Consider the following 26,263-nt stretch of genomic DNA (forward strand, 5'->3'; position numbering starts at 1 on the left):
TCTAATTCATGATTAAGAAAAAAGTAAATTTTAAAACATACATAAATAACATGCTTCAGATGTGAGAAAAGATTTCCCTAAAATGATTACATTGTTATACACATATCAGATTCTGTTATGCTAAAAAATGCAGAACACAATGGTTTTTTTTCCAGGCCCATGTTTTAATTGAATAAAAATGTATGGAATTAAATGATGAATTGTAATCAGGTTTGAAAGTGATTCAGGGTAAGGTATAGGTACCCAAAGAATTTTGTTGTTGTTATTATTTGGGGAAGTTTTTTTGGAGTAGACTTTAATTTTCTTTATAATCCTATGATACAGAAATAAGATGTGTCATTTGGGGGAGAAGAGAGGAAAAGGGAGAGGTTGGATGGAGGAGAAAACAAAAGTTTAATGATCAAGGCTAAGTATATATGTTAAATAGATTATTATTTTTATAGAGAAGATACTTTTTAAGTAAGGATTATATGTGATTTTTTTGGTGCTAAAGATTATATGGTTTTTTTTTTAATTTAAAGATCATAAAATAAGCCACTGTTAAAACAAACAAAATCAATGGTGATTATTTGCATTTAGGTGTTTAAGATTTGATATGCATAACCAGATAGCTATACTTTATACAATCATCTACATTTGGAAAATGTATTCAATACATACATGTATAGTGGTATTGTGAAGGAGCTCCTCCTATGACATAATGACACTACATGATGTCGCTGACCGGAGTGCTGAATCAAGACAGACAGCCATATTGATTACTACTGAATTCAACTGAAAACAGCTTAAAGTTCTGTGGAGGTTCAGATAAGACAAGAACTGAAGTAAGATACTAGATGTATATGTATACTTTTATTTTATCTCTGTTGAACATGCATCCTTTAAATCACTATGATGAGGAAATTTGATCACAGGGAAAATGTCACTTTGATATTGGGGGGTGTCAGGAAAATCAATAGATCGATATTTGGTTTTCTCTTGTTTTAAGACCTGCCACTTGCAAATGAAATTGATTTTAAAGCCAATTTAAATAATTAATGACCATATATATAAAAATTTCACATTCTTAGTTATCGGACTATAAGGTTAAGGATGGACTTTATGGTTGTCATTTTTTTTCTGCTGGATTAGATTTTGAAAAAAAAATATGAAGCTACATTAAAACATTACCTCCAAAATTATTAAAATTAGAAAATCATCTAAGAAGCAAATTCTATTCGGTACATAACGATAATACAATTGTTAAAGAAAGAAGAAAAATGTTTTTTTTTCTCTGCCTTAATATTTATGAAACAGGAGATGAACTGAATTTGTCTAGCTAGAAACAAAATCTAATATTGTGGATTGTTCATTTTTTGGACTCATGCTAACATAGAAAAATTACTTGGAAAGCAAATTATAATGAATTTAATCCTTCAAATACAAAAGTAGTAAATTTTTAAAGATAATTTTATTGACATTGTACTTCTAAAAATAGGAGTTGATATGCAAGATCATCAAATTAAAGGTCAGAGGTGATAAACCAGGACAAAGGTCATTCAGCTCATTTTCAAGCAATCAGTTTCTACTTGTTTTTTTCTTAGCTGAACAAAAGCTTAATTATACAGAAAAGAGGTCTGTAGTGTTAAATGATCAATTATAATTGAAGGAAATAGTGTATTATATCTACTAAAGAATATTCAGAATCTTAGTCTCCAAGTCTCACTTTTAAATAGATATGATTTAAATTCTTTAATTCCAAGAAGGAAAATATGAAATTAGGGAATCATTATTTAGAACTCCATGCATATTATATGTAATTATTTGGATATATGTATATGACAATTTATGGGACAGAATAGCATAGCTTTTATGTACTCTTATTAAATCAACATTTATGTTTTAATTGATTCACATTGTTTTAAGCCCTACTGAAATATTTAAAAGAAAATATTTTGTATAATATATAATCACAGAAGTTTAAAAAAACAAAGTATTCAGGACCCTTTTTTAAAACATGTCAATAGTTACAATCTTAATACATTTATTAATTGGATGATTTGATTGTACTATTCATTGTCATTAATATCAAGATAAGGAAACTAAGACTTTTTAACATGTTAGATGGATGTGGAAAATGCTTTAATACATTAAAAGGAGTTCTTATTTATCTCAAGTTAATATGAGCATCAAAACAACTTAGCATTGCTGAATAGCAAAATATTTATAAAACAAAAACATTAACATTGGGATTAAATGAAAGTGCTTCTAATGTCACTTGGAAACTTTTGTTATTCATTTTACAAGTAGTAAATTTAACTTAAAATGTAATTCCATTAACTATGAAACTGATTGCTCTTCAAATATACTAGCTCTTTTAAAAGAGGATTTTTGTTTCTATCTTACTTTTTATTTTAAAAATCTAAAATTATTCTTGTTTTGTGTCATTTCACCTTTACTCCAAGTGATCTGAACAATTACCTCAGTTGAGAGCTATATCATATAAACTATTGTTTCTTGTGGTGAAAAATGCAAAACGTTTGCAAGAAAAAAACCAACTGTGATGTAACCTATTTATATCTCAATATACACATTTAAGTTAAAGAAAATCGTGACTAGCAACATTTGTGCCATAGGCAATACCTTTAAATTATTTTTACAATAGACTTGTTGATTTGTATTTAGTTTCCTGGAGATTGAATGTTTTTATTTCCTGTAAACTCTATCCATAACCTCATTTGTTAGTTTTTAAAGCAAGACCTATTTTCAGAGCTATTTGTATCTTATGTCAGATTTACTGAAATCAATTTTGTAAAGTTGTCCAGAAAATTAAATTTTGTGGGGGGTAATTCAGCAATGCTACAAGTCTCTTTACTATTAAACATGCTTTATGGGATATAGAGAAAAGAAAAATTCTCTTGAAAGATAAAAATGAATGCCCTGTTGGAATAAGTTTTCAGTAATTTTCAACATTTCAGAACAATTCTTAATCCATCCCATGCCTTTTTCAAAGCTAAGTACTTTATTAAATTCATATAGAAAATGTATTAAATTAAAATCAAAGTAACATCAAGACAAACTTCTCTTTTAATATTTAAGTTGCTCCATATTTCTTTCACTCATAACATTCAACAACACAAAAGGTCAACCTTTTGTTTAAGTTCTCATTCTGTGCCTATGAAATGAAATTTCTAGTTGTATCTGAAATGCAGTTCAATTTTCACCCTTCAGTCAAAGAGTATTGAATTCAGGGATTGTAATTTTATAGAATTAAAAGTAAGACTTGAAAATGATGGCTTTTGTGTAATGAGTAATTTGCATGATGACAGTGACTTTTTAACATGTACTTGTATCTCTTGAATATTGTAAATACCATTTCTAGCTAAATATCCGAAATTTTTTTATACAAAGAGCAACAATTCCCATTAGCTACAAAATATTCTAGTATTTCCCAAAATGTGTTTATAGATAGTTTTCAATTATTTTAAATTTAAATGAACATTTTAATGAGTTGTTTGGATTTTTCTTTTTGAAAACTTTGGTTGTCATCTTATATATTAAAGGTTGTAGTTTTAAAAATTTTGACTAGTTAAAGAATATTATTGAAAAGTTATTTTGTTTTATTTTTAATTATATTGTTAATGTGGTAGCAGCTAATAATTAGCCATATAATTAAGTTTTTTCACATATGCACTTAACAATTTTCAGGAAAATGTTGCTGTTAGTAAATCCCTTCCCTCTCAAAAGATTGTGCAAAATGTTTTTAGAAATTCTGATTTTTGTCAAAAGCCATGAAATAATTTTTTTTCCTTGGTTACTCTCTTGGTATTTTCCTTTTAGATAATAAATACATTTTGCTTTTTTCCAAAATTAGTATTTATTTGGTAATTTTACTATTGTTCTTGGAAACAAAAATTAGAATTAAACATTGATGTTTGACATTACATTCCTAGTAATTTTAAAATTGTGTATCCAATATTGTATATTCGAAATGTATGTTTATATTTCGATGTGAATTAGTACATCTTAGCTTTGTTTTTTTAGCTTCTCAGTTGCCAACTTAGGTGGTATCAATAAACCATTAAACTGTTAAACCATATAAAATAATAATCAGGTACATGTTGAAATTGCACATATTAGCAAATTTTATTGCACATTTCAATGGCTCTGATATTAATTCTGAAAGTGCTAAATGAATGACTTTAAGTATTTCCCAAGGCAAGTTTAAAATATTTTTCATACCCGAAAAATTTGTTTATATTTTAATATAAAGGGAATATAGGAAATTGCAAACCACAGGTAGTGCTTTTGTGAATTTTTAAAACAGAATATAGCATGCAGCAGTAAATCACACATTTGTATAAACAATTGGTTAAGTTATTGGTTATTTGCATATTTTATTACTCAGATCACTTGTTACATTTTCCTTTGTAAAATTACTCCAATTGATATTACTTTCAAATAAAGGCATATAACTTAAACTGTAAATTATCTTTTAAGTAATAAGGTAAAAAAGTAATAGTGAATAAATGATTATTAAATGTATTCAGTAGATTTTTGGATTTCAAAAACTTAATTTTTATGTTGAATCTTAATCCCAGAAGAATAAATGGTAGTTTCGATCTTAATAGTTTTTCCTGAAAGAACATTGACATTCAGTAATAATTGAAGTTGTGATGTTTTAATTAGCTTTAATGTCCATATTTAAAAATAAGTCTGTTCTTTCTAACATATCCCTTTGGTTTCCATTAGGAACTCCCCCAAAACGTTTAAAAATCAATGACCTAATCTACTTAATTCTTTAAGGACACATTTAAAAATCCTCCAATTTATAAGCACAACACAAAAATTATAGCAAGATTCTGTTGTCAATTCTAGTGTTAAATTAATTTCAACTTGGAGAGATGCTACATTATAACAACATAGAAAAAGCACAAGTATAGTTTACTGTAGACTAGCTTATCTTTTGCTGTTAAAGACCAAGGATAATTTGAGAAGCATTTAATGTAAAGTGGTTTGAGCATCACAAACTTTTATTCACATTTTTTTGCTTCCAACACTTATGGAAAGAAATTGTCACCCTTTATAGAAAGAGTCCAGGAACTACATTTAGTAGTTCTTTGTACTTGGAAAAAATCTCCATTTTCTTTTGATAAGCAGATTAGATAAGACATCCAAAAGTTGTACAAAAAAATGGTTTCTTTTCTATGAAGGGTTGAAATAGTAGTAATAGTGCTCAAAAATCATGCAAAGGGAGAAAATACTTGGCTGGAAAAGGTGAGCTTGTACATGTTCCAACAATTTCTGTGCCTTAAATGACCATACAACCTGAGTAAAAATTACCATGCAATGACCATACTGAATGCTTTATTGTCATTTACTATTCCTTGTTGCTCAATGGTTTTGAGGAAGTAGGAGTGATGGAAGGGAGCATATTTTACTGGCTTGTGTCATTTTCTTCATTCTATTCAGTTGGAAAGAATCCAGTAAATTACACAAGTTGTTTGGAAAAAATACTTTTATCTTTTCAAATTTATCTTTGTATAAATTTCAACTATTAATATAGGTGAGGGGCTTCCTGTTGGAGTATCAAAGGAATTGTGATATCTAATTGGGATGGGATGCTTTACAAAAATTAGATTTTTAAGAAATTTCTATTAAAATATTTTAAAAGGAAACAAAAATCAAATATGGATGCTGTAATTGATGCATTGTAAACAGGAGCCAGTCACATCCTCTGTGCCTTAGATGCCTCATCTATTAAAAAAAAAAATAAAAGCTATAGTACAAACACCAATTTGGTATAGTGAAGTTTAAATCAGAAATTTAATTAAAAGTTTTTTGCAAACTCTAAATGACTGTCAGCCCTTCTGTTAAATCACTTACATACTGAACTTTTGAGTAACTGAACTATTGTTTATAATTAAATAAGTCTTTATTAGTAAATAGGAAGAGAACTTTTTTTTTATTTTTCAGGAAACCTATCTTTTGACCACATCATTAATTGTATGATGCTAATAAAATAAAAACCAAATTAAAGGACCTTGTTTACATAAAGCTCTTTAAGAGGAAAAGGCAAGGCAAGGTGCTGCATTCCCAGTTTGATTGTTATACCAATTGGTTATCTAATTGTGGATTTGATGAGCTAGGTAAGTTTTAAACAGTTAAAAAGTTTACAGGTCACTTCACAGAGTCAAAGCCTTGCCATTTTATGGCCTTATAATGAGCCGTTAAGTTGGGGAAGAGGCAATTAAATAGGGTGCTCTGGTAGAATGAATAAAGTTCTGACTTGAACTCTCTAATTCCAGGTTCCTCAGAAGATGATGAGGTCATTTAAGAAGGTTCCTTCAAGCCCAGGTTAGTTTTATTTGTTTGTTTTCCAATGTTTTACTTAGCTGAATTTTTTCACCAACTGGAAGCACAGATCTTACAACTTTCAGTATTTCTCTTTCCTCAGGATTTCCCATATTATAATAGGCACTATTTCTAGAATTGTGTAGTAGGAAGAGAATACTAGGTTGGAAGTCCCAGTTACTGGTTTAAATATAGTCTCATCTAAATTTACTTTCTGTGTGACCCTTAGTAAGGCTCTTAGCTTCTCTGTTTCCCTAAAATGAAGGATTTGATAAGAGTAATTTCTGAGATTCTGACTAGCTCTAAAGTTTGTGATAACTACTTGTACTCAGATTTCATAGCATATATAGGAATGGAATTACCATCTCTTAAAAACTTCAGAGATTAAAAAAAAAAAACAACTTCAGAGATAGATGGAACGGAGGTGGGTGGGGGGTTACTGATTAATATTTAACAACCAGCTGGGGGGAGGGAATGTACCTTCTTCATACCTTTAAGTTTAATGGACATGACTGACATTTTATCATAACTTGATCAAATCTAAAAACAAATCAAGCCCTGATTTGTAGCAATTGCAGATTTCCAAGGTGTAAATGCTCACAATGAAATTGGTCAATCTACTGGCTCTCCTAGCCTTTGAACAGGTTACTCCTTAACTAATTTTGAAAATGGGCATTCCTGTTGCCAAGCTATTTTACCTATATAGACTTAAAGATAGATATTCAAAATATTAATGTATCTAAGGAAGCATTTTTCTTGGGAAAGCAAGCATTCAATATCTCACATTTATGTAGGACTTTAAAGCATAAGAAAAGCACTTCTCTCAGGCCAATACTTTAAGGTAGAAGATGTCAGTATTGTTATTACATTTGTCCCATGGATGAGAACATTGAAATTCAAAGGAATTAAGTGCCTTCTCTGTAAAATTCAGCTACTAGGTGGCAGAGGCAGATCTTGAATCCAGGCCTTTCAACTACAAGACCAGTGCTCTTTGCATTACCATTCTCTGTGTAATGAAATTAGAAATGTGAATTAGAAAATGTGACTTAATTTTTAAAAAATGTATTTTTAAGTAAATGTTCTGAAAATTATTCAAGGAAGTCCCTCAAGAATTTGTTAAGCATCTACTGTATACTAGAATGTGTGTTGGGTGCTGGGAATGCAAAGATCAGCTAGAAATAGGCTTTAACTCTCATGGACCTTATTACATTCTGGGGTGTGACAACATGTATTCTGAGAAATAAATGTAGAATAGGTATAAAATAAATTTTTTATTGTTGCTTTGTTGGATTGAGAGAAATTACTAATGACTGAAGGAAGAGCCTCCCTTACTGGTATACTAGAAATTCTGAGAAGCAGAGCAAAGCAAAAGAATATTTTCTCTTTAAGAATCCATGTTCTTAAAAATAATTTCATTGGGAAATAATAGGTAATTTAAAAAGATTCTGTACTTTTGATTATGATTAGGCAGGGGCAAATCATAAAGTTTTGATTTTTGTGATAAATTTTCTCATTTTGAGAAGCATTATGTGGTAGTGCAAAAAATACTTGACTAAAGTTAGGAGCCTGAGTTTATTAAATGCTTGCTTGAATTCTTACTACTATTTATGTGCTAATAATAAGCAAGTCACTTGAACTTCTTAAAACCTCAGTTGCCTCATCTATAAAATGGGGATAATAATAATCTTATAGTATTGTTGTGAGGAATATATACTTTGCAAACTTTAAAGTGCTATATAAATGCTTATTTGTGTTCCAGAAATCATAAGAAAAAAGAACATGATTCTTATTCACATGTAAGAAATTTCAGTTTATGATGAAACAGCTTGATGAATTTGTGTCATTTTTGTCCACATCACTCAGGTCTATTTCTTCCATCCATAAATATTAATGTTGTGGGTCAGCAGGGTGTGAAAGAAACATAAGTGCAATTAAAAGGAGGTATCTCTTGTACTAGTTCCCTTGGTTGATTATCAAATTAATTAGCAAAGCTGAATAAATGAGTACAAATTATAATAATTTTAGGTGTTGATAATGTATTAGAATAGAGTGATTGATAGAAATATGTCTTTTCCTTCTTGAAAAGATGATAGGATTTAAACCTTTTTGTTTATATATCCTCTGATAATGGTGTTACCATGATAAATCATCATGGAAATAAAAGATTTGAAAGAGCATATGTTTTTAATTCATAAGATGCTTTTGCTTTATTGTTTGCTCTCCTGAAAATTCTGAGTGGAAAAAATCATAGACTTTTGTGAAATTTACCACATATTTACCATATATTTAGTGAAATTTAATAAGATGTTATATGACTCATGAAGAAAGTAGATAACAAGTATTCTATGTGAGATTTCTAGACAATCTTTTAAAGTACTCATCAGAATATGTTGCTAATAAAACTTATAGCCTAAGTCGTTAATGTATTAGGCTACATCCTGTATTTCTAGAAATATTAAAACAATAGAATTTTGGAGATGAAAAAAGAAATTTAGAATCACAATTCGTTTTTATAGATGGTGATATACTGAAGTCCAGAAAAGTTCATTGATTTAACAAAAAAATTATGCAGTAAATAGGATTAGAATTTAGGTCATCACTCAATTTTCAGTCTCTTTTAACTAAATCAAGCTTCTTTCATGTTTCTTAAGGTCTTCATTAATGGAGGTAATGTTTTTCTCTTATTTTCTGTTTCTCCCCTAAGAACTTTTCAACTTGTTTTGAATATATGTAAATGTAAAAATAATGAACATAATCCATTAGCTATTATATCCATTAAAATTTGTCTAAAAGTTATTACTGTCAGATTGTTTCTTTCAAATAATTATATTTTATATGGAAATACTTAAGTTTAAAAGATGAGTCTCATTGTCTTTAGAAGGGAAATATGATTATTTTATTTCCCTTAATTTTCATTGGTAACATAGATTAATTGCACATTTAGTTATTAATTTCTACAGAATTAATATTTTCAAAAAAGAATAATTAGTAATCACAGGATATAAAAATGTCTCAAATTAGCATTCAAGTCGAGAAAAATTGTATGAAAAAATACACTTAACCTAGAATACTTCTAAATCATGTTGGTCTGTTCAGAATAATAAAAGTAAAGAAATCTGGAATATAATGCAAAGCTTTTTTCTTGTGTTATTCTTCCCCATTTGAAGTTAATCCATTATTGAGCTTTAAACAATTCAAATTTTAAATTAGATATTTTTGAATTTATTTTTGTTCTGGAAATTTTGAGGGAAAAAACCCCCACAGATATTTATTTCTCCACTTGGTTCTAAGAGAAAAAGCAATAGAATAATCACAATTGACATGAGGTTTTTAGGGATTCAATTTTCTTTTTTTGCTTAATTTATTTTTGATATTTAATGAAATTTATTGAAGCCAAATACTCTTTACATACAAAAAAAAGGATCTCAGGACCTCTTCCTTCAATACATATGTGTGTGTGTGTGTGTGTGTGTGTGTGTGTGTGTGTGTGTGTGTGTGTGTGAGAGAGAGAGAGAGAGAGAGAGAGAGAGAGAAAGGATATTTAGACTTAAAACAGTTCAAATGGAATACATTTTTACCACTGAATCGGGTTATATATGGAGAATTGAGAAAAATTGTTTTAAGTTTTTTCTTCCTAGTATGTTAAAATTTCTAGTTTAGACAAATTGTTATTGATACATTTAAATATTCAGCTTCCAGAAAAGAAAATTAAAAAGTCAACACAACGAAATTTTGCCATAACAAATAAACTGATGGGAGAAACGGTGCCCTTGGATTCCTCCTCTCCTTTGGTGACTCCGTTTACTTGGTTTCATGATTGCTAGGTTCTCCAAAGGGGTTGACTGCTCAGAAATCCCACGAAATGCTCACTGGGGTAAGGGAGATGGGGAAGGGAAGAGTTTACCGGAGGGACACTTTGACTGTGGCGTCATTTAGGCGGGAAAAGATCACGCCGCAGGAAGACTGGCTCTCCTTAACGAGAACATCACTGCTTCCTCTCCCCTCTTCCACCTCCTTTCCTCCCGACGCTTTTTTTTTTTACATCAACTCCCAAACACATAAAGTGGTATTTAGACTTCAAAATGATTTTCGTAGAGATTCATTCCGTATCAGTTCTCCTAGTTCAGACATTCTCATTCTTGGCATTGCTGAGGAATTCTTTCCTTGTTACTGTAACTAATCTCCCTGGCCTTTCTTACCTTAGGGCTGGTTTCTTAAAGTGTCAGTGTTCATCCCGGGATTTCAGGAATAAAGGGATCCGGTTTTAGGTGATGAACACCTCAAGATAGAGCAAAAGCAGTAAATTCTGCTCAATGATTGTGGGTGGGGGCGGGGCTGGAGGGAGAGAAGGACTCTTTTGTTTGGTCTTGGTTTTTTTAGAAGTACATCTGGGCAGGGGCAAGAGGCCAAATGTGAAAGTCGTTTAATTAGTGAGAAATGATCACTAGTAATTCTTGAGAAGGAAGCTTTGGAGTATTGTTGGGAACGGCTCAACATCTAGTGAGGCAAGGTTGGGCTGATGAAAAAAGGAAAAGGTGGAAGCTAGAGAGAAAGGGGAGAGGAAGTAGCCGGTGCTAGAGGTGTTGGAAGAGTGCAAGTCAACCTGCCCCTCTTGGCTGTGGATTTCTTTGACCCCGGGGGATCTTCTCCGTCATTCTGAATGGGAAAGATTCGAGGGTGAAGTACCGGGTAGAGCAATGAACTATTGGCTGCAAACACGGGATTTTATTCTGAGGGAGGATAAAACCGGTGGAGTTATTAACAGGAGGGCTGCAGCCCCTCCCCCTAGTTTTAAGAAGAACCGAAGCATTGTTTCTGTCTATAATAGAAGTCACAGTGCGCCTGAGTAAGAGTTGAAAGTAATGACTGAGCAGTGGTACCTCTTTCGGCTGCCAGCACCATTATTGCAAAACACAAAACAAAACAAAAAAAAAACAGCTGGAATACTTTGAGAAAATACACTGCCGCTTCTTTTCAATGGAGATACCAAATAATCGGGATAACCAAAACTCAGAACCCACTTTGTGTTTTATTACATTGTAATTTTTAAAAAGCACGTCGACGATTCCTAGGTAGCTTACTTGATCTCATTTCAAAGGATTTTGAAAGAACTGCGATAAATCAAGCTAACAAAGTATTTGCCTCTCTCAGATAGAAAACATGCGTTTTGAGTCAAAATTCGAGTTCTTTAAGGTATTAAAATTAGTCGGAAATGAAAAAAAAATTAAAACCAGCAGACTGCAGGAAGATGACAATTTGGAAAGCACTCAAGTCGAGTTGTAGAGGGTTTTCATGCCAGAGAAGCCCCCTATGAGCATCAAGAGATTGTGTTCAATTTATAAAAATGATTTTTCTCAGAAGATTTCTTTGGGGGTGGGGCAAGAGAATAAATCGATGTCAGTGACAGCGACTTTGCCGGCAGCATGAAATGGGGCAGTGATACTTTATTTATTTCCCAGCCCTGTTTCTTTTCTATGTGGGCGTCTTAAAAGGTATGTATGTGTATTTGCCTTCAAATCTTTGTGAATGAATTTTAGAGGGTTTCTGAGAGTTCCCAGTTGGAAAGAGCTCTAGGTCTACACAACTTGAAAGGCCGATGTCCCTCTCAGGAAATGAATGAGTCGATAACATCTGACACCAGTGACCAGTCCAGTGAACCTTACCTTAATTCCACTAATACTGGAGGCCCCCAAATCAGGGCAAGTTCGTGTATCTTGTAACTATAGCATTAAACGTGCTTCAGCTGTCTGGTGATTGTAGTCTTTTCTTAGCTAATTTTAGCCTTGTCTTTATTTTTCCCCCCCACTTAGCAAATTGAATTTCATGAAACAACTAAAAACAAAGGAATCAGACATCTGAGTATTAGGAAATAATTTAAGTTCTGCCTAGAAATATTACTAGATTACATAACATATGAGGGTTTTTAATCTCCATAAAACCAGGGTTTTAAGATAAATGTATGTTCAACAAAACTCTTTGTATTATAGGATAGACCTTTTTAAAACAAAGATTACATTTATGCCACTTTTAAACTCAAATCTAAATTACTTTGGCAGAAATATTTTGGGCATTTTCCTATCGATTTTTTTTCAAAGAAAGTTGTTTCTTAAATTTTTGACAACCTGGTAGTTTAAAGAATCGAATTTTTAATTTTATAGAATACAAAATGTTTTCATGTCAAATAGTATTTGTGATGTATAACTCATTTATTATGTACAGACCAGGTTATGTATAAATCAAATTACAGCATTTAATATAAGGACTTTCATTGTTTAAATAGTGTTTAGTTTGAGAAATCACAGAAAAATAAAAATTTAAACCTTGTTTCCCTTGCCAGATTGCTTGTATTTTTATGCAGTTAGTTCCTTTTTAGCTCTTACACCAGCTGACTCATTGTTACCCTACTCCCCAAGCCCCATAAGAGAAAGATTTGTACTTTATCCTAAGAAACAATGAAAAAGTAAACCAAGCAACTGAACCTTCCTAAACTGGTCAGACCGATTGACGCCACTCCCCCCCCCCCCAAAAAAAACAACTGAAAATTACTTACAGTTTAGGGGGAAAAAAACCCTCTTTATTTCAGATCTAGACAGATTGCCACACATTTTTGTCTTCTAAATAGGACAGAAGGATGTAATGGGAATCCAATATAGATTTTTCAGTGTCTCATTGACTATATGTTCATTTTTAGCATGTGCTAAACTAAGCTTGGGTTGGGAGTGTGCTTTAGGTTGAGAAGGGTGGGTTAAGAGGTAGAGGAGAGGCCTGGGTATGGTGGGGGAGGGGAGGACTGGAGCTTATTGAAGGGAAGTAGTATCTAGTTTTTGTGTAAACTGCTTATCTAAGAAAATGGGGGTGGGGTGGGGAAGCAGAGAATTGGCTGTCCTTTATTTTTGATATTCATAAACGGGAAACATTTTCCGTTTTAAATGAAACAAATATTAGGGAAATCATGTCTGAAGTCCTTACATAATATTCCATAAATGCAATAGTATTGATACCAGAATCATGTAATCAAACCATTTCAATTGCTGAAGCAAGATAAAAAGGTCCAACGTTTGAGAGGGAATTACATTAAGTGGGAGGCCACCAGATCCGTTAGAAATTGTTCATCTATTTGACTCTACCAATAATGGTGCAGCTTTAAAATATTAGTGTCTGGGCCAATATTATACCTAATTACCTTCTTCCTATTGCTCCTCCTATCTCCACTTTCTTCTTTCTCCAGCTCATTCCACCTCCCTTCTCCTTTCTTCATACAGTCTTCCCCTCCTCCCTTCCCCTTTTCCACTCCTCCCCTTCGTTCCCTTTCCCCTCCCCCTTTCTTCTCCCCTCCCTTCTTCTCTCCCCTCCTCCCTTCCCTCCTCCTTTTTGCTCCTGGGGAACAATCGCCGCTGATTGAGGTTCACTCTTATTCTAGGCTCGAAAACTAGGCTCTTATTTAGGAAGTCATTAATCACATCTCCTCCCCCGGAAAGAGATGGCGGAGAAACCTGTGAAGTGTAATACAATTTCTCACTCATCCCCTCCGAAAATGTTATGAAATGCCAAACCTCTACACGTTTTGACAGTCTTAAGATGATATCAAGTTTCTAGTTGACTTTTAATTTTAATTTGAAATTATTCCGCAGAATCAAAGACAGGGAATCGTACGACTTTGTGTACTGGTTGAGGTTTATATACTATGCCCCGAGTTATCGTGGAAATGTAATTTGGCGTAATTAGATTCTGAAGAATTGTATTTTTCCCTTTTTAAACTGACTTAAACCATGAAATAACTTAACCATGCTTGCTCCAAGCTATTATAGCTGGAAGATAGAAAAATGTAACATCAGTTCCATTGTGTAATTTCCATGCATTCAAATGCGTGTGGCTGGTGGCTTTTTTTTTAAAAGAAACTTTTATAAATCCCAGTCTATCTGTGGCATGCATGTACAAATGTCTGGCCACAGTATTTGCCTAAATAGATGAATCCCAAGGAACCTGAATTATGTTTGAATAAGATGCACAGAATCAGTCTCCTGATTTGCCGAAAAGCAGTGTTCCCAATAATCCGTAAGATAACATGTTTGAGTCCTTGTTCATTCATAAATTATTTTGATGTCAGCATAGATGAAATGGCGATTGGTTATCTCTTCCTCTTGCCAACCCCTTAAGGATCCGATGTGAAATTAGTAGCAAGAAAGCATGTAATTGACAAAGTCACGTGTGCTCAGGGGGCCAGAAACTGAGGGAGAGAGAAGGGGGAAAAAATCAAAAGAGGGAAAGCACATTAGACCATGCGAGCTAAATTTGTGATCGCTCAAAATCAAGATGTTAGACTGATGCAGAAGATCACTTCGTTCCAAAGGGAAAGTTTTCATCTCACGAGTTTGGAGCAGAGGGCCCGTGGGGCAACATGGCCGAAGGTTAATTTTCTTTTCTATTGTTTTACTATGATTTTTTCCTCTTCCTCTCTCTTCCCCTCCCCCACCTTCACTCTTGCCTGCCTGTCCCCCCCACCCTTTTGCTCCATTACTATGCATTTACTTCACCCCCCCCTTCTGATCTCTCTTGGGGGGGCTTTCTGCAAACCTATTGTTATAGATCTCCAAAAATGTTTTGTACCGCCCACACCGATTCACAACTTGAAAAGCTTTCTGGGGGCTATTGTTTGAATTGTTCGGGTGTGATTAAGCACAGTTTCAGTTGGTGCACCCGAGAAAACGTTTATACACCTGCTCTCTTCCCCCTATTCCTTCCTAACTTTAATCGAAGATTAATTCATAGGAGATGCACGTTCCTAAATAATCCTCGTTCCAGTACTATCGCTTGTGCAATCACTAATAGTTAAGCAATCTTCCCCGTTTCTCTTTCCTCTCCGCGCCCTGTAAAGAGAATAGTTTCGTTGAACATTTCCCTTTGAAAATGGAATCACTATTAAACTTAACTATATTCTTGTGTGCTGTAGTGGTAATGCTGTGGCTGAAAGATGGAATTAAATGAAAAAATACACGTATGTACAGAAACGTGGGCGCTGGTCTGATCTGTAGAGCATTGCAGGTCCCCCCTTTTAAATGACTACTTATTTCTAGAAAATATGATTCAAAAGATTTTATAAAGTTTTTCTCTCCCACTCTCTTAAAGCTTTCTCCTTATATTGTAATATATGGACGTGTGGTATCATTGTAGTAATTCCATGTGTTTTGTCGTCTTCCATCAAAGGGGGGGCAAGTAAAGGTGGTGGAGACGAACCCGGGAAGCTGCAGGAGCAGGAAGAAGAGGAATCCCAGGTTTTGCACGGAACAGGCCACTGCAAATGGTTCAACGTGCGAATGGGATTTGGATTCATCTCCATGATAAACCGAGAGGGAAGCCCCTTGGAAGTTCCAGTCGATGTGTTTGTACACCAAGTAAGAGCAACCTTTTGTGTTTTTTTTCCTTTCCATTTTCCCTCTTTGGGTTAATTTCGCAGTTGTTAGGTGAACAGAAGCAGATGCAGTTCTATTATTTTAAGCCTTGTGAACTATATTCGCCGATGAAACCGGGTAGATTTTATGGGCTTTGGTGCAACTATACTTGAGAGTCATCTCTTGCAAAGGAATACTGAATCTTTGAAATTTATGATTATGAAATTTTTAAGATTAATAATGACTTCCCTTAAAGGGGTTAATGTAAAAAAAAACCGGATGAACAAATAAAATGCCAGTTCACTTCTGAGGTTATATAAGGAAATAGTCCTTGCTTTTCTACAGGTTCTCTTTTAGCCACCTCTATTCTCTAGCTAAAGATCTTTTCTCCCCTCCCCAAAATTTAGGTATATGTTGGGTCTAAATCAGCCAATATATCTTATGCATGTATTTGATATTATAATAACATTTAACTGTACACTCCATATTAAGCAATAATTTTGAGGAAGTGTATGCAGGGAAAGAGTTTGTACCGTAGCATTTTTGTTATCTGCTGAGTGTAGGAAATAATGGATCCAAGGTACTGTCCCTTTAAGGGAAGAAACTCAAAAAAGCATGTGGCCAGAGGCGGTTCTATTTTGTACGTTTAAAATGGACCAGGCTGTGTCTTAAAGTCAATATCTATCTATACATAATTTTTTTTCCATTTTTAAAAAAAATCTCAACCAGAAAGAACCAGAAAGTCATTTTGTCTCAAAAATAAAAATTTATTCTACCATAATATTGTAATTGCAATGTCGAAACAGTAATATTCACAAAATCACAAGCTTTACTAAATACCTTTTAAAAAAACATTTCCTTGAAAGTATAGAAAGAAGCACTTACAGAAGAAGGGGGAGGGGACCGGAACTTGATTTTTTTCTGTTTTGCTGTGTAAGCAAAAATAATTGAAAACATTTTTATTAATAATATATGTTGCTCTTCTTACTCAAACCTTCAAACCCTGTTAGAATATATATTCTAAAAATGTTTAGTTTCTTGTGTATGAAATTTATTTACATATGCATATATTCTTATATATAGGTACATTATGCATATATGTGTTTACTATGTTGCACATTTGTAATAACATTCTATTTTTTCAAGAAAATGTGCATTTAGTTGAAATGAAGAAGATAAGCACTTAAGGGTATAAGAAAAGATTTTGTTTTGCTCTGTAGTTTTATGGTCCCTGCAAGCTTCTTGATTTCACTCTGTAGCATTTTTCCCTTTCAAAAGGTCTGGGCATCATTATTGTCTGTTTACATGTGGAAGGATAAGCATAAACTGTGAAGGGAAGGAGGATTTATATACATAAATATATTATGAGTTCATATACAAGCTACTTGATTTTATGCTTCCTGTCCAATATGTGGAAATGAAGCCATCCTTTTTGGTTTGTGGGTTTTTTAAAATCCAAGAATGAGATACTAAAATCACTGACATCAGTCTTTTTCTACTGCACCCCCCTTTTAACCTTATTTAGGTTGTTAAATTGTTCTTTACGATCTCATAAATTTGCTTTATAGATAAATGAAAAAAATCTCTTTTGCTAATCATACCTTTATATAATTTTGCTTTCTGTTGTCCCCTTTAAAACTATATATGTATGTATGTCTGTATTGTAACCTTTTATGTCAGAAATCTTAAATCATACAACACCCAAGTTTAAAGTACATAATGGTTATAATTTGAAATAATGGTTAAATATATCATATTTAGAATTTTAAAACTTCTGAAAAGGCTTATAAAGACATAGTATAGCACCTCAGTAGTTTTAATGGTCTTTAGCAATAAGTTGACTTTCAGATGTATGTATTTCTCTAAATGAAATTTAAACATTTAGAATAACTGTTACATATGTAAATTCTTGCAATTATATGAATATATAATTTGAAGTCTTTCTATACAGGCCTATTATAATATATATATATATATAATATAGACCTCAGCAATTTTATAACTAGTATGAAACTGATGATAATATTTTAATGTTTAATATTTTAGACTTTTAATAATTTTACTAGTTCAGTTTTTGGAATGTTTGCTCTATGGTACTTAGCATAGCTTTACCTTCTCTTCTTGAATCCATGTTTCCTAACCTGTGTTGGGAAAGAGTATTCTATTTATATAGGTAGAGTGTAAATCATATGACTGTTTTGAAAGAGCCAAAAGCCCTACTGGTTTTTAACTTTGACAGGGCCACTATGAAGAACATAAGTCTTTAAATTTGAGAGTGTACAGTAACTACTTGAATATTCATATGGAGGCATACTGAGATGTTAGAATACATTGATATAATTTATGGTAATTTGGGGACAATTTCTTTTCAACATTTAAAATATATTTTTAAAATAGTATACCATTTCTAAGATTCTTGGAAGTATAATTTTCTGCAAACATAACAAATACATGGAAATTATAAAAATGTTTTTATAGTTTGGGTTTTTCTTTTAAATGACTTGGACAATTAAGAACACTCAGCTTAACTGATATTTACTCAAATTAATTAAGAGCTATCATTGAAATTTTGTTAAATCCTCAGAAATGGCTTTGGTGTAGGGGGTTTGTAGATTTTCTGAATATCGTCTGACTGTGCTCCTTGAAAAGCTTGGATCTGAGGGTTTTATAAATTATTAGTGGGATTGGGTCTTTACAGTAATGAAAATAATAAACAAAAATGCCTCCCAAAGCACACTTCTCTTATTTTAAATATAATCCTAAAATGTAATATGGTTTGTCAAAATAAAGGAGAAAGTGTTTATATGTTCTTAAAATAATATTTTGGATGCAAAAATTGATGGCATAGGATGCAGCACAACTTTCCTCAAGAGGGATATAATGTAATCAATATACATAGAAACTTATGATTAGGTGCTACACTATGCATGTCTTTAGAATGTTGAGTTTATTAAGATTATTAGAATCAAAATAATAGCAGAGGGGAACTGTTTGAACATTTTTGGTTAAAAAAAGGAAAATTCCTTCTTGTTATCTTAATATTTAATTGGGTACTGTATAATGTTTGACAATGAATATATATGCTTTCATATGCAGGTTAGCATTGGTGTTCTAATTAACCTCATACTTAAATCATAATTTAAGTTTTTAAAATAGCATATTCAAATCATAAACCTTCGCATCATTTTATCATATAAATTGATAACATGTTAATTGAAAGAAAAATGCCTCATAATGTTGAATTTTAAAGAAATTCAGTTTAGAGGAGTTTTTTAATATAAGTCAAAATAAAATTCTGAAAACTCTGAAGGTGAGTATGTATCAGTTGTGATTCTGTTGGAATAACAGTGTAAGAATCTTAGGGCAGATTTATGACCAAGATCCTTATCAAGGTAATTTCACAAATTCCAAAGAATTTAGTTCCTTTGTAAATTATAGTCATTTACCTTTGTATACCTGGCACAGTGCCTTGCATAGTAGGAACTTAATGAATGTTTGTCCAATTTTATGTCAATACTGCCTTATTTCTTATTATTTATCAACTATAATAAATACAAACCACCAGAACCATTATATGTAAATAACAAGGTGCTGTAAGTCAACTTACCAAAAAGATATCTGGGCTCTATAATGATTGATGACTGTCATTATTTATAACTAAAAGATTTAAAAAATAAAATTCTTTCTAACTGATAATCTGAATTCATTCTAATGATTTATTATCCACTATTGTACATGGAATGAATCTGAAATAATCATGTCAATACTTGGATCTTTTAAATTATGATACTTTAGGGAATTTCTATAGTGATTAAATTTTAGAAGTAATTCAGAAAAGGGCATTATAACCTAATGTAACCTACCAGTGGATATTGTTATCTGGAAGACCTGTCTGTTGCTTCAGTTTTGACATGTTTATTTTCAAAGTGCCATTACTTCCAACTTATAAGCAAAATGTACATTTTGAACTTTGTTTTGTTAATTTGAGGGGAAGAGGTAGGATTTGTTGTTTTTAAAGCAATGGGTCACAGGATCTCTTTCATCTTAATAGTGTTTTCAGAGTAATTCTTTTCCTTTTTTAAGTATACCACAATAAAGATAGCATACAAGTACTCTCATATTCTATCACATATATGAGAAGAGAGTGAAGATAGAGAAATACAAGACAGAAAAAAGATGAGGAAAGGGGGGGAGAGTTTTCTTGGATTAAATTTTTTATTTGAGACTTACATTTCTAAATTTTTTAAAAAAGCAAAATATTTTAGATTATAGGATAAATTATGTGCAAGAGTATTGACTTTTTCAGTTGGGAAATATTTGGAAATATTTCGTATAAAAAGTAACTTCAAGTATTACTAAGATATTTACTCTTTTTGGTTAGGCTTAAAATTCATTTTGATCATTTATGTTGGATCTACTATGTGCAAGTCACAATGCTACACTTTACAAAGATGAGTAAGATCATCTTATTAGAATTTTATCTTAAGTATATTCATTTTCCATTTTAAGACTGATTTCTGAATGATGACATATTGCCCATCATAAACCATGATTATTTTCTGAAAAATTTAAGCATCTTGTGTTACATTATTTTGCTTAGAAAAGTATATGTAGACAGAAAGAAATTACAAAATTATTTTAGTATATAATTTCTGAAAAAAATCTTTGTAATATTTCTGCCTATTAATAATATGGCATTCATATTGACAATGTGAATAATAAATATGTATACATGTAAACACTTGATTTCACAGATGGGGCAGCAATCATTTGAATATTGCAAATAATTCATGTTTTGGTAATGGTAGTTTGGTAGTTAAAATATTTTTTGAAGACATACTTATTGCAAGAATTTCTTATTGTCATTATTTTTCTTAATATACTATATTCCTTAACAATTTTTAGAATTTTCTGCCTTTCATGTAATAGAATTTAAATGTATTGTTTTTTCCATGAATAAATTTGTCATTGTAGGTGCTAGATAAGACTCTTAAGTGCTTTGAAACAATTAATAAATATTAGCCATACTAAGTGACACCTAATAAATTAATTTAAAAAAAATTTAAATTAAACTTTATTGCTAGCCATTTTGCTACTTTAGGTACAGTGCCTAATTTACTTAAGCCTTAAAGATTATTGGCTTAGTCAAGTCTTCCAAAGAATTATAAACAAAATGTATTGTGTTTTACTAGCAGAGTCACTTTTACATATACTTAAAACAAGATATTGGGAAGTAACACCAATGATAGACTAATACAAACCTTAGGGATAAAGATATTGGGTCCTCCTCTTGCCAACTGGAATATTTTCCATCATTTTTTGTACATCTAATGACAAAGAATTAATCTTGTTCATTTTAAACCTTAATTTTGAATTAGGTTTACAAGAGAGAATTTACAGTGTTCAGACTTCCTTACTGAGACTCTTTAAAGAAAGTTTATTGTGTCTCCTCTTAACATTTTCCTTTTTCCTTTGTTTTTTTTCCCAAGACTGTAGTTTAAAATGGACAATAACTTAAATAGTTGTTTGTTAAATATGGAAGATTTCAAAAATTTCTTACAGACATTTAAGAGTTTAACATTTTTAACCCATCTTTTGACCAAATCATCTTGGAGCTCTGGTTACATACATTTGGTCAACTCTAGTTGGTTAGAAACATCTCTGATAGTTGTGCCTAACAATGTGGGTGAACTTATTAATCCTTCCTTTTGAAGGTTGCTGTTTTTATGGGCAACCAAATTCTTCTTTATTATTAAAACTTCACTTCTTCCTGTGATGGAATGACTGAAATATTTGAATGGAGTTTATGAAAGACTTTTTAATTTGAGGTTGAGTAATTTTTTTAGTGGTGGGGTTAACCTGAAGTTTCAATTTATATATTACAACATCCAAATACACTGGAAGTGAAGATGTATATTTGATAGAAAGACTTAATGACTAAACTAAAATGAAATGCTTTAAAATCTGGTATGCTATTGAAGTTTTTTTTAATTTGCTGAACATTAATTTCACCAGGTAGATTGTTTAAATGTATTATTGTGTTTTCACATCTTTGTGCCTGGAGGGCATGCATGAATTTTAACAGGAAGTTCAGCAGTACATTTTGTGGAGTATTTTAAAAGATGACAAGCTAATAAGAGATACTGAAATACTTTACATTTCTTAAAGAAATTTTTATTTAAAATGTCCAAATAGCAAGATTAATGGCTTTCAGTAAATTAAGAACAGATACTTCCATAATCATTATAAATTTTTAAGAAATGTTCACAATTCATCAATAAAAACCTTGTATTTATTGAATATCTATATCTATATATGAAATGAGAAATAAAGGTTTTAATTTACTTAAAGTTCAGTAAGATATATTTCAGAAAGAACCACAACTAGGAGCATATTCTTATCATTGTTTCTTTTTAATGTAAAAGTATTTGGCAATTTATAAAGTGTTTCTATTAAGTAAATTAAAATTTATAAATAATTGCTCTGTATGTTGTATGTTTCTAATTGAAGGAAAGGTTGGTTCTGTGGTTAGTACTAACCATGGTGGTTAATACATCTTCAGGATATCTTGAATGAATGAGTGAACATTTAAAAAAAACTTTGCCTTAGGAAAACCATAGTTAAATGACTTTGCTATATGTCTTATGTTTGAGAATTAGACTTTTCATCAGATACTTTTAATTTGAACAAGCAAGGAATTGCCCAGATAATTTTGTATATGTTAACTGTTCATGGAATATTATCTAAAATCAATGGAAATCATTTTGTTCCAAAGATATTTTTATTTTAATGATAATTGCTATAATACTATTTGATGATGGTGATTTTTTAGTGCCTGGATTTATATCAGTAGGAGTTAATCCAAAGTAGAGTGACTTTAAATAATATTGCTTGACTGTCCATATACAATTATTAAGGACAATGAAAATAGATTCAACTTTTTTTTCAAAAATAGATCCATATGTCAACTATTCTGTGTTGTTTTTAGTAATCTAAACAGTTATTTGATTAAAGTATGAAATTTAGACCTGTCTGTAATAATTTGGTAGGTGATGGGAGGAGGCAGGAAGAGGGAAAAGAAGGTGAAGCCATATTTTCTAATTTGACATTGGGTTAAATGAAATAGTTATTTCTTAATTTTAACTTAAATTTGTTTTAACCTTTATAATCTGAAAATCATGTACATATATATCTTTCCAAATTTTCCCTGGACATTATTATCTAGAAATTATCAGAGTATAAGTTCTTTCATTGCATAAAAAAGTTAATTGCTTATGTTTTACTCATTTAAATATCTTATTTTTACTTTATTTTCAAACAGTCTTAACTTTGTAAACAGTATAAATTGACTTGTTAATATTCACATCTGATGTCAGGAATTTCTTTATTGGTGTTCAGTTTAATAGGTTGTTTATAATTAAATTTTGGGAGGAGTTAAATGGATGAGGACTATTGAAGAAAAGGAATAACTATTGAAATATTTGAAATGATTTCTTTCTAGTAAAGTATATGATTACTTATACACATGCTACATGTAGATAGGTTATTGTTTGCACTGAATTTTCTTTAAGATTATGTATACATGTGTATGCCCTGAGGGGAAAAATATTTAGTTTGAAAGGTTTTTGTTGAGATTTTTCCTTAGATCTACCTAAAATCCTTTAATTTAACATTTTACACATTTAAATAGAATGTTTTTCATTAGTTGCTTTAGAGATTTGTTAAAATTGCAATAGCCCTGTTTGTAATTATTTAGCCTGAAATAGTTGTTATTTTGAATGTAATTTATCTTTAGGTAAATTTTCAAAAATTTCCCTAGCTTAGTTCTCCAATTAAGTAAAGATATATGTATGATTTTATTCTCTCTCATGGTGTAAAGTTACTACAAGTTTTCAAACTGATTTTATGTTGTCCAGTGTTCTTTCCTGACCACTATCTTCCCCAATTTTCTCGTCTACCATGGATTATAAATATGGTTTTATAATGCTTTCAATCTTCTCATTCTTTGATCTAACATTTTCCTTTCTTAAATTCCTTGCTCATATCCTTGATGATGTATTTTGTGTGACACTGCATAGTAAAGGATATGTTTCATTTAGCTTATAATAAAGGTGTCTCACAGTTTAAGAAGTTCATTGATTAAATGTAAGTCTGATTTGAATTATAACAAACAATTTTCCTAAGCTTGGAAACTTCCCATTTTAATAGTTAACACAACTGAAATTTCAGGCTTAGAAGTCAATCTAATTTTTCATCAACTTTTCTAAAACTAGATTAAATGATTGTCTCATGCTTAAACTGATTTTGTCAGATATTTAAGAAGTAATGAATTACTTTGATTTAGTATTAATCAGGAAGGAAAAATCTTCTCATTTTAAAACTAAAAGTTTCCAAAATCTAAAACTCAACAAAATCTGAAAAAAAGGCCCTACCATTTTAAAAACTGGAAAACAAAATCTATATACAATTGGATTTGCACGTATGCCTTCTTAAAGAGTTTCCTCCCCCATTCCATTGAAGAATTTTGAATGGTGAGGAATTTGCACCCTTTGGCTCAGGTTGCAGGCCCTCTTGATCAAACTAGGGAAGCCAGGGTCAGGGCTATTCATTGCCTATCACTTCCTCAGGCCATTTATAAATGACCTCTCTACTTGCAAAAGATTCTTATTTAGTCTTTTGAATATGACTTTAACTTTTAAACAAATATGATCATTGCCTTTTTTGATTATATCTACTACATGGCCTGATCTCAGTATCTGAGATTTGTTATTATCATTTGGTGAATTTTATATTGTTTTATTTAAACATTTTAAATAGTTTTAGTTAAGTATTACTATAGTAAGAAAAAAAATCTTCTTTCTGGATAAGAGTCTCTACCACTATGCCCTTCCTCCTTTTTTTCTATCAGTCTTTTCTAGATTAAATAAAGGATCTTAATTTGAATTAGAAATGCAAAAAAAGCCCTGAATTACTTACTAACATTTATGCTAACACTTAGAAAAAGCAGGAAGCAATACTTACTTATGTGTATGTGAAACACTGTTAAAAGATATAAATACTTTTCTTCTGGACTCTGGTTCAAACAAATACCCAACACTTTGTTCTTATCTCTGAATCCCAAATAAAGTATACAGCTCTGGTTCAAGACCTTAGGACCACCCATCACCCTGGACACTGGATACTCCTATTTATTCAAGAAGCTTGTGAAGTGTATGTAGTGCTGAGTGGGGGATGGGTGTGTGTGTGTGTGTGTGTGTGTGTGTGTGTGTGTGTGTGTGTGTGTGTGTGTTTAACATCATGACCATAGGTGATTCTTCAAAACAAAGAAGCAACATTATTTGTGAATTTCTGAATGCTGTCTGTCTCAGTAGGATGTTCTATTTTAATTTTACTTCACTGAAAAATGATAGTTGTTTTTATGAAAGTGCTGCCACTGTAGTGTGTGGAACTGGGGAGGTGGGAGTAGGGAGGTTGGATGCAGTTTTCACATTTTTGATGTATTCAGGAGGTTAAAGTGGGCCCCCATTAAGATTAACCTCAACCCATTACAGCTTTTTGGCTTGCAGGCCCCACCCATGAATGGCCTTGGATAGCTAATACCAAGCTTTTGTTTCTCCTGTAGAAAGGTTTTCAAGAAAGGAAAGAAAACAGTTCATTCTCTTTCATTGCCTCAGTCATGTGACTTCCCTTTTAGTGAGTCACAGGGTTGAAGGTGAATTTCAGAATGAGTTAAGATTTCAAAATTTTGAATTTATAAAAATAATGGTTGTTGAAATGTCTAATGAATGTAATTTATCCGACTGTTCACTAAAAGACTTAACTGTGTGTTATTTAGTGCTATACTCTCATTATTTTAAAAATCTAGAGATGTTCAATTTGAAACAGGTTTTCAATTGAAGCAATACTTATCTTTTACATCTCCCCAAACTGGTAGCTACTGAATCTTCTGCAGATTTTTTCCACCATCCTCTTTCTATCTTTCTATCTTTGAGGTTTCTGAACTGTAACATATTTTCTCAGAACACACATGGTAAATAAAATGGGGGAGGGGATCCATTTACCTACCTCCATTGTATGGAGTTGGTATTGCCTCCTGACATAGAAATCTTATAATACATTGCTGTTTAAAAAAAAGACATCATGTAAAATAGCATGTAAAGAAAGATAAAGACAATTTAAGGATCCACATATTTTACTTTTGTTTTGATTATAATAATAGAGATGGTTTGGATGAGAAGAAAATATGTTTTTATCATTGTAGGCTTTATGTCAATAAATTATTACTTTATTATGAACTTGGATAACTTTGAATAACATTGGAAATTTGGTTGTTCTTAAGGATATTCCTTTAATTTTAATTTTTAAATATCAACCTCTAAATGCCTTATTTTGCTATACTTTTGTATAAATTTACTTTTTAAAGTGTTGGTATTATAGGTGCTATAAAAAGAGATGATGAAAATCTCTGAAATATTGACTACTTCAGAAAAGAATTCATTTTTCTTCTTCTCTGCATTATTTCTTTACTTTGGCCAAGTCAC

At 31.5% G+C, this 26,263-nt stretch overlaps 1 protein-coding gene and 1 long non-coding RNA gene across 2 annotated transcripts in view; both read left to right on the top strand.

The window, feature by feature from the left end:
* Window positions 1–5,966: 5,966 nt before the first annotated feature.
* On the top strand, window positions 5,967–9,026 carry LOC141487741 (uncharacterized). Its single transcript, XR_012468502.1, has 3 exons — window positions 5,967–6,128; window positions 6,288–6,336; window positions 8,093–9,026. It is a non-coding gene; the product is annotated as an uncharacterized LOC141487741 (long non-coding RNA).
* A 1,190-nt stretch (window positions 9,027–10,216) lies between these two features.
* LIN28B (lin-28 homolog B) overlaps window positions 10,217–26,263 on the top strand; it is a 112,343-nt gene continuing 96,296 nt past the window's right edge. Inside the window, exons 1-5 of the mRNA XM_074190029.1 lie at window positions 10,217–10,505; window positions 11,388–11,467; window positions 11,871–12,049; window positions 13,965–14,050; window positions 15,460–15,725. Of these exons, the coding sequence (XP_074046130.1) occupies window positions 10,217–10,505; window positions 11,388–11,467; window positions 11,871–12,049; window positions 13,965–14,050; window positions 15,460–15,725 (900 nt within the window). The remainder of the gene's footprint in view (window positions 10,506–11,387; window positions 11,468–11,870; window positions 12,050–13,964; window positions 14,051–15,459; window positions 15,726–26,263) is intronic.

The sequence above is a fragment of the Macrotis lagotis genome, chromosome 5 (genome assembly GCF_037893015.1).
Source record: "Macrotis lagotis isolate mMagLag1 chromosome 5, bilby.v1.9.chrom.fasta, whole genome shotgun sequence".
NCBI classification, from domain to species: domain Eukaryota; kingdom Metazoa; phylum Chordata; class Mammalia; order Peramelemorphia; family Peramelidae; genus Macrotis; species Macrotis lagotis.